The following is a 10000-nucleotide window of genomic DNA, read 5'->3' on the forward strand; positions in this document are numbered from 1 at the left end:
AGTACCTGAGCCTGGTGGTAGAACATGAGTCCGTTCTTCTGGTCAGAGCGGAAGCCAAACCCGGCGTAGAAGTTGTTCCTGAGACCAGGGATGCTGTCTGGAGACAAGTCCAGGTAACTCTGGCCTGAGAAGTGGGCCTCACGGGCCACCTGACACAAAAGAGAGATAGAGAAACGGAGCACGCGAGAGAGAGATGTGTTATACAGTTATCAACTGGCAGCTTCATTAAATAGTACCCTTCAAAACACCAGTCTCAACATCAACAGTGAAGAGGCGACTCCAGGATGCTGGCCTTCTAGGCAGAGTTCATCTGTCCAGTGTCTGTTCTTTTACCCATCTTAATCTTTTATTTTTATTGGTCAGTCTGAGATATGGTTTTGTCTTTGCATCTCTGCCTAGAAGTCCAGCATCCCGAAGTCGCCTCTTCACCGTTGACGTTGAGACTGGTGTTTTGACGGGTACTATTTAATGAAGCTGCCAGTTGAGGACTTGTGAGGCGACTGTTTCTCAAACTAGACACTCTAATGTACTTGTCTTCTTGCTCAGTTGTGCACCGGGGACTCCCACTCCTCTTTCTATTCTGGTTAGCGCCAGTTTGCACTGTTCTGTAAAGGGAGTAGTACACAGTGTTGTACGAGATCTTCAGTTTCTTGGCAACTTCTCAAATGGAATAGCCTTCATGTCTCAGAACAAGAATAGACTCACACGTTTCAGAAGAAAGTTCTTTGTTTCTGGCCATTTTGAGCCTGTAATCGAACCCACAAATGCTGATGCTCCAGATACTCAACTAGTCTAAAGAAGACCAGTTTTATTGCTTCTTTAATCAGAACAACAGTTTTCAGCTGTGCTAACATAATTGCAAAATGATTAAAATGATAAACTTGGATTAGCTAACACAACGTGCCATTGGAACACAGGAGTGACGGTTGCTGATAACGGGCCTCTTTAGAACGGTAGTGTACATGTGTGTCTATATATATATACACTAACCAGTAGGTCATTGGCACAGCCGTAGCTGACCCCAGAGCTGGGCATCCTCTTCAGGTCGATGTGAGAATTCATGGCCTTGACGTTTCTAAAACAGCCCTTCAGAGAGCCCTGGAGAGGGAACAGGGCCTTCAGGCTGGGTGGAGGGAGAAAAATACAATATTATTATGTTTATGTCATTCTTAGAGAGGATATTAAGAAACTGATAGTGTGTGTGTGTGTATGTGTGTGTGTGTTAGCGTTCCTGTGTGTGTGTATGTGTGTTTGCATTCCTGTGTGTGTGTGTTTGCGTTCCTGTGTGTGTGTGTTTGCGTTCCTGTGTGTGTGTGTGTTTGCGTTCATGTGTGTGTGTGTGTGTGTGTGTGTGTGTGTGTGTGTGTGTGTGTGTGTGTGTGTGTGTGTGTGTGTGTGTGTGTGTGTGTGTGTGTGTGTGTGTGTGTGTTTGCGTTCCTGTGTGTGTGTGTGTGTATGTGTTTGCGTTCCTGTGTGTGTGTGTGTTTGCGTTCCTGTGTGTGTGTGTGTGTGTGTATGTGTGTGTGTGTGTGTGTGTGTGTGTGTGTGTGTGTGTGTGTGTGTGTGTGTGTGTGTGTGTGTGTGTGTGTGTGTGTGTGTGTGTGTGTGTGTGTGTGTGTTTGTGTTTGCGTTCCTGTGTGTGTGTGTGTTTGTGTTTGCGTTCCTGTGTGTGTGTGTGTGTGTGTATGTGTGTGTGTGTGTTTGCGTTCCTGTGTGTGTGTGTGTGTGTGTGTTTGCGTTCCTGTGTGTGTGTGTGTGTGTGTGTGTGTGTGTGTGTGTGTGTGTGTGTGTGTGTGTGTGTGTGTGTGTGTGTGTGTGTGTGTGTGTGTGTGTGTGTATGTGTTTGTGTTTGCGTTCCTGTGTGTGTGTGTGTTTGCGTTCCTGTGTGTGTGTGTGTGTGTATGTGTGTGTGTGTGTTTGCGTTCCTGTGTGTGTGTGTGTGTGTGTGTTTGTGTTTGCGTTCCTGTGTGTGTGTGTGTTGTCGTTCCTGTGTGTGTGTGTGTGTGTATGTGTGTGTGTGTGTTTGCGTTCCTGTGTGTGTGTGTGTGTGTGTTTGCGTTCCTGTGTGTGTGTGTGTGTGTGTATGTGTTTGTGTTTGCGTTCCTGTGTGTGTGTGTGTGTTTGTGTTTGCGTTCCTGTGTGTGTGTGTGTGTGTTTGTGTTTGCGTTCCTGTGTGTGTGTGTGTGTGTGTGTGTATGTGTGTGTGTATGTGTTTGCGTTCCTGTGTGTGTGTGCATGTATAGTACCAGTCAAAAGTTTGGACACGCCTACTAATTTTCTACATTGTAGGTTTGCGCTTAATGGGACTATCAGTTGTTTTTCAAGGACAATGACTCAAAGGAAAAGTGTAGAAGGAAAAACAGGCAACAAGTGCTCAGCATATGTGGGAACTCCTTCAAGACTGTTGGAAAAGCATTCCAGGTGAAGATGGTTGAGAGAATGACAAGATTGTGCAAAGCTGTCATCAAGGCAAAGGGTGGCTACTTTGAATAATCTGAAATATAAAATATATTTAGATTTGTTAAACTCTTTTTTTGGTTACTACATGTTTCCATATGTGTTAGTTATTTCATAATGTTGATGTCTTCACTATTATTAAAATAGTCAAAATAAAGAACAACCCTGGAATGAGTAGGTGTGTCCAAACTTTAGACTGGTACTGTATGTGTGCATGTGTCTAACCTTTCAGGCATCTTGTCCTCTGGTACACCGGCCAGGTAGTAGCTGGCTTCGGAGCGCGGCAGGGGAGTGGTGAAGACGTAGTTGAGCAGGGTTTGGCGGTTGTTCCTCACCACAACACGCGTGGTCGTATCGTAGAGGAGGATAATCTCCAACTACACAGGAACACAAACACCCGAATGTAACAGTCACTCTGTAACTTATAACACAAACACCTGAACGTAACAGTCACTCTGTAACTTACAACACCTGAACATAACAGTCACTCTGTAACTTACAACACAAACAGCAAACTTTACAACTTCATAACTTCAAGTAAAATAAACTTAAGAACGAGAAGCATAGAAATAGCGCACATAGAACACATCTACCGCTTCTTAGACTTGCCTTCAATGAGAACAACAGATCTATAACTCGTATTTCTATGTGAGTTTTAGTCAGGTCGCCCCCCCCAAAAAAAGGACATATTGCAGCTTTAACACTGGCGACAGTATAAACAGTATAATGTTTCTTACAGATTTGGGTTCAGCGTCGCTGATCTTGAGGTAAGGGGAGTCTGGATCTTTAGGCTCCAGCTCCTGTAGAGAACCAGTGATGTCATAGAAGACCCTGAGACGTCCCTGACGCACCGCCAAGCTCAGGAACTTCTCCTGATTGGGTCCAATACACAGACAGGTTAAAACAGGAAGCGACACACAGACAGGTTAAAACAGGAAGCGACACACAGACAGGTTAAAACAGGAAGCGACACACAGACAGGTTAAAACAGGAAGCGACACACAGACAGGTTAAAACAGGAAGCGACACACAGACAGGTTAAAACAGGAAGCGACACACAGACAGGTTAACCAATGTATGCACACATGACTGTAAGTCGCTTTGGATAAAAGCGTCTGCTAAATGGCATATATAAAACAGGAAGCTACACACAGACAGGTTAAAACAGGAAGTAACAGGCTCTAACCACTAGGCTACCTGCGTCTAACCACTAGGCTACCTGCGTCTAACCACTAGGCTACCTGTCTCTAACCACTAGGCTACCTGCCTCTAACCACTAGGCTACCTGCCTCTAACCACTAGGCTACCTGTCTCTAACCACTAGGCTACCTGTCTCTAACCACTAGGCTACCTGCCTCTAACCACTAGGCTACCTGCCTCTAACCACTAGGCTACCTGCCTCTAATCACTAGGCTACCTGTCTCTAACCACTAGGCTACCTGTCTCTAACCACAAGGCTACCTGTCTCTAACCACTAGGCTACCTGCCTCTAACCACTAGGCTACCTGCCTCTAACCACTAGGCTACCTGCCTCTTAACCACTAGACTACCTGTCTCTAACCACTAGACTACCTGTCTCTAACCACTAGGATACCTGCCGCCCCTACACTCTAACCACTAGGCTACCTGCCTCTAACCACTAGACTACCTGCCTCTAACCACTAGACTACCTGTCTCTAACCACTAGGATACCTGCCGCCCCTACACTCTAACCACTAGGCTACCTGCCTCTAACCACTAGACTACCTGCCTCTAACCACTAGGCTACCTGTCTCTAACCACTAGACTACCTGTCTCTAACCACTAGACTACCTGTCTCTAACCACTAGACTACCTGCCTCTAACCACTAGGCTACCTGCCTCTAACCACTAGGCTACCTGTCTCTAACCACTAGGCTACCTGCCTCAAACCACTAGGCTACCTGCCTCTAACCACTAGGCTACCTGTCTCTAACCACTAGGCTACCTGCCTCTAACCACTAGGCTACCTGTCTCTAACCACTGGGCTACCTGCCTCTAACCACTAGGCTACCTGTCTCTAACCACTAGGCTACCTGTCTCTAACCACTAGGCTACCTGCCTCTAACCACTAGGCTACCTGTCTCTAACCACTAGGCTACCTGCCGCCCCTACACTCTAACCACTAGGCTACCTGCCTCTAACCACTAGACTACCTGCCTCTAACCACTAGGCTACCTGTCTCTAACCACTAGACTACCTGTCTCTAACCACTAGACTACCTGTCTCTAACCACTAGACTACCTGCCTCTAACCACTAGGCTACCTGCCTCTAACCACTAGGCTACCTGTCTCTAACCACTAGGCTACCTGCCTCAAACCACTAGGCTACCTGCCTCTAACCACTAGGCTACCTGTCTCTAACCACTAGGCTACCTGCCTCTAACCACTAGGCTACCTGTCTCTAACCACTGGGCTACCTGCCTCTAACCACTAGGCTACCTGTCTCTAACCACTAGGCTACCTGCCTCTAACCACTAGACTACCTGCCTCTACCCACTAGACTACCTGCCTCTAACCACTAGACTACCTGCCTCTAACCACTAGGATACCTGCCGCCCCTACACTCTAACCACTAGGCTACCTGCCACCCCTACACTCTAACCACTAGACTACCTGCCTCTACCCACTAGACTACCTGCCTCTAACCACTAGACTACCTGCCTCCAACCACTAGGCTACCTGCCTCTAACCACTAGGCTACCTGCCTCTAACCACTAGGCTACCTGCCGCCCCTACACTCTAACCACTAGGCTACCTGCCGCCCCTACACTCTAACCACTAGGCTACCTGCCGCCCCTACACTCTAACCACTAGGCTACCCTGCCTCCTCTACACTCTAACCACTAGGCTACCCTGCCACCCCTACACTCTAACCACTAGGCTACCCTGCCACCTCTACACTCTAACCACTAGGCTACCCTGCCACCTCTACACTCTAACCACTAGGCTACCCTGCCTCCTCTACACTCTAACCACTAGGCTACCCTGCCACCTCTACACTCTAACCACTAGGCTACCCTGCCTCCTCTACACTCTAACCACTAGGCTACCCTGCCACCTCTACACTCTAACCACTAGGCTACCCTGCCTCCTCTACACTCTAACCACTAGGCTACCCTGCCACCTCTACACTCTAACCACTAGGCTACCCTGCCACCTCTACACTCTAACCACTAGGCTACCCTGCCTCCTCTACACTCTAACCACTAGGCTACCCTGCCACCTCTACACTCTAACCACTAGGCTACCTGCCTCAAACCACTAGGCTACCTGCCTCTAACCACTAGGGTACCTGTCTCTAACCACTAGGCTACCTGCCTCTAACCACTAGGCTACCTGTCTCTAACCACTGGGCTACCTGCCTCTAACCACTAGGCTACCTGTCTCTAACCACTAGGCTACCTGTCTCTAACCACTAGGCTACCTGCCTCTAACCACTAGGCTACCTGTCTCTAACCACTAGGCTACCTGCCGCCCCTACACTCTAACCACTAGGCTACCTGCCTCTAACCACTAGACTACCTGCCTCTACCCACTAGACTACCTGCCTCTAACCACTAGACTACCTGCCTCTAACCACTAGGCTACCTGCCGCCCCTACACTCTAACCACTAGGCTACCTGCCTCTAACCACTAGGCTACCTGCCTCTTAACCACTAGACTACCTGTCTCTAACCACTAGGATACCTGCCGCCCCTACACTCTAACCACTAGGCTACCTGCCACCCCTACACTCTAACCACTAGACTACCTGCCTCTAACCACTAGACTACCTGCCTCTACCCACTAGACTACCTGCCTCTAACCACTAGACTACCTGCCTCTAACCACTAGACTACCTGCCTCTAACCACTAGGCTACCTGCCTCTAACCACTAGGCTACCTGCCGCCCCTACACTCTAACCACTAGGCTACCTGCCGCCCCTACACTCTAACCACTAGGCTACCTGCCGCCCCTACACTCTAACCACTAGGCTACCTGTCACCTCTACACTCTAACCACTAGGCTACCTGCCGCCCCTACACTCTAACCACTAGGTTACCTGCCGCCCCTACACTCTAACCACTAGGCTACCCTGCCACCTCTACACTCTAACCACTAGGTTACCTGTCACCTCTACACTCTAACCACTAGGTTACCTGCCGCCTCTACACTCTAACCACTAGGCTACCCTGCCTCCTCTACACTCTAACCACTAGGCTACCCTGCCACCCCTACACTCTAACCACTAGGCTACCCTGCCACCTCTACACTCTAACCACTAGGCTACCCTGCCACCTCTACACTCTAACCACTAGGCTACCCTGCCTCCTCTACACTCTAACCACTAGGCTACCCTGCCACCTCTACACTCTAACCACTAGGCTACCCTGCCTCCTCTACACTCTAACCACTAGGCTACCCTGCCACCTCTACACTCTAACCACTAGGCTACCCTGCCTCCTCTACACTCTAACCACTAGGCTACCCTGCCACCTCTACACTCTAACCACTAGGCTACCCTGCCACCTCTACACTCTAACCACTAGGCTACCCTGCCTCCTCCTCTAACCACTAGGCTACCCTGCCACCTCTACACTCTAACCACTAGGCTACCCTGCCACCTCTACACTCTAACCACCACCCTGCCACCTCTACACTCTAACCAAGAGCGTCTGCTAAATGACTGCCATTCTACACTCTAACCACTAGGCTACCTGCCACCTCTACACTCTAACCACTAGGCTACCCTGCCACCTCTACACTCTAACCACTAGGCTACCCTGCCACCTCTACACTCTAACCACTAGGCTACCTGCCACCTCTAAACTCTAACCACTAGGCTACCCTGCCACCTCTACACTCTAACCACTAGGCTACCTGCCACCTCTACACTCTAACCACTAGGCTACCCTGCCACCTCTACACTCTAACCACTAGGCTACCTGCCACCTCTACACTCTAACCACTAGGCTACCCTGCCACCCTACACTCTAACCACTAGGCTACCTGGCCCCTACACTCTAACCACTAGGCTGCCGCCTCTACACTCTAACCACTAGGCTACCTGTCCCCTCTACACTCTAACCACTAGGCTACCTGCCGCCCTACACTCTAACCACTAGGCTACCTGCCGCCCCTACACTCTAACCACTAGGCTACCTGTCGCCCCTACACTCTAACCACTAGGCTACCTGTCGCCCCTACACTCTAACCACTAGGCTACCTGTCCCCTCTACACTCTAACCACTAGGCTACCTGTCGCCCCTACACTCTAACCACTAGGCTACCTGCCGCCCCTACACTCTAACCACTAGGCTACCTGCCGCCCCTACACTCTAACCACTAGGCTACCTGTCACCTCTACACTCTAACCACTAGGCTACCTGTCGCCCCTACACTCTAACCACTAGGCTACCTGCCGCCCCTACACTCTAACCACTACTAGACTACCTACCACCTCTACACTCTAACCACTAGACTACCTGCCACCTCTACACTCTAACCACTAGACTACCTACCACCTCTACACTCTAACCACTAGGCTACCCTGCCACCCTGTTAATAGGCTATCCTATCCACTGCTAAACACTGAGAAAATAGGCTACCCTGCCACCTCTACACTCTAACCACTAGGCTACCCTGCCATCTCTACATCTAACCACTAGGCTACCTGCCACCTCTACACTCTAACCACTAGGCTACCCTGCCACCTCTACACTCTAACCACTAGGCTACCCTGCCACCTCTACACTCTAACCACTAGGCTCTGCCAAAACCCCTAACCACAGTAGCGTGACCTCTACACTCTAACCCTGGCTGAGGAGCATAGGACCCAGGATGCCGTTGTGACTCATCAGTTTAACTTCCTGTTCAAAGCGCTGCATCTTCCCTGTATCCTCCTTCAAGGTGACCTCGCCCCTACACTCTAACCACTAGGCTACCCGTCCCCCCGTCAACCACTAGGCTACCTGTTCACCCACACTCTAACCACACCGGCTACCTGACGGACAGAGGAAAACACACTCTAACCACTAGGCCAACACTGTCGCCCCTACACTCTAACCACTAGGCTACCTTGCCCCTACACTCTAACCATAGGCTACCTGTTCTACACTCTAACCACTAGGACCTGTGAACTAACCACTAGGCTACAGCCCCACACTCTAAACCATAGGCTTTCGCCCCTACTCTAAATGCTTGTCATCTACACTTAACCACTAGGCTACCTGTCGCCCCTACACTCTAACCACTAGGCAGCCGCCCCTACACTCTAACCACTACTAGGCTACCTGTTACAGTCTAACCACTAGGCTACCCTGCCACCTCTACACTCTAACCATAGACTATACCACCTCTACACTCTAACCACTAGACTACCTGCCACCTCTACACTCTAACCACTAGGCTTTCTACTCTCTAACCACTAGGCTATTGCCACCCCTGTTAATCCTATCCTATCCACTGCTAAACACTGAGAAAATATATTTTCATGCCCGCATAGTGAACTCGGACTCAAAACCCCAGCAGCAGTGCGTGACCTCTGACCTGGCTGAGGAGCATGAGAGGATGCCGTTGTGACTCATCAGTTTAACTTCCTGTTCAAAGCGCTGCATCTTCCCTGTATCCTCCTTCAGGTCTCCAGCTCAATACAGCCCAAAGTTGGGCACCCACTGCTGGGAGAGGTGGCTGACGGAACAGAGGAAAAGATGTTACTAAGGAGCAACACAATATCACAATATTAATAGATATTTTTGGGTTTGTATAAGGAGCTGAGAGAACCGTGAACTAGACCATAGAAGCAAATGATAAGATCATAATATTCTATAAATGTTGATATGGGTTAAATTATAGCTCCCAGAGGCAGAAGCCAGACAGAGTTTGTGGCTCTTGTTAGTAAAGTGCTGAGCGAAGCCAGAGAGATAAGACAGAGAGAAGTAGCGGTCTGCTAATGGTCCCACCTTCCACATGGTTTCTCCTCGGTGGTGTTGAGATGGAAGATTCCTCAAAGGATAAAGAGAGCACCTCCTCAGCCAGGTCTCCAGATACATGGGGGCAACTGGAGCTGGAAGGAGCTGAGAGAAGCCAGAGAGATATGGGTTACTGAAGGAGCAGAGAGAAGCTTTAGAGAGATATGGGTTACTGAAGGAGCAGAGAGAAGCCAGAGAGATATGGGTTCCTGAAGGTGCAGAGAGAAGCCAGAGAGATATGGGTTCCTGAAGGTGCAGAGAGAAGCCAGAGAGATATGGGTTACTGAAGGAGCAGAGAGAAGCCAGAGAGATATGGGTTACTGAAGGAGCAGAGAGAAGCCAGAGAGATATGGGTTCCTGAAGGTGCAGAGAGAAGCCAGAGAGATATGGGTTCCTGAAGGTGCAGAGAGAAGCCAGAGAGATATGGGTTCCTGAAGGTGCAGAGAGAAGCCAGAGAGATATGGGTTCCTGAAGGTGCAGAGAGAAGCTAGAGAGATATGGGTTACTGAAGGAGCGGAGAGAAGCCAGAGAGATATGGGTTCCTGAATGAGCTGAGAGAAGCTAGAGAGAT

At 49.5% G+C, this 10000-nt stretch overlaps 1 protein-coding gene across 1 annotated transcript in view; it reads right to left on the minus strand.

The window, feature by feature from the left end:
- Window positions 1-10000, minus strand: part of LOC124019008 (laminin subunit alpha-5-like) — a 189856-nt gene that overhangs the window by 17827 nt on the left and 162029 nt on the right. Inside the window, 6 exon segments of the mRNA XM_046334352.1 lie at window positions 6-149; window positions 991-1123; window positions 2683-2834; window positions 3195-3329; window positions 8956-9104; window positions 9421-9534. Coding sequence (XP_046190308.1) covers window positions 6-149; window positions 991-1123; window positions 2683-2834; window positions 3195-3329; window positions 8956-9104; window positions 9421-9534 — 827 coding nt within the window.

This window comes from Oncorhynchus gorbuscha, unplaced genomic scaffold (assembly GCF_021184085.1).
Source record: "Oncorhynchus gorbuscha isolate QuinsamMale2020 ecotype Even-year unplaced genomic scaffold, OgorEven_v1.0 Un_scaffold_6:::fragment_8:::debris, whole genome shotgun sequence".
In the NCBI taxonomy this organism is placed as follows: Eukaryota; Metazoa; Chordata; class Actinopteri; order Salmoniformes; family Salmonidae; genus Oncorhynchus; species Oncorhynchus gorbuscha.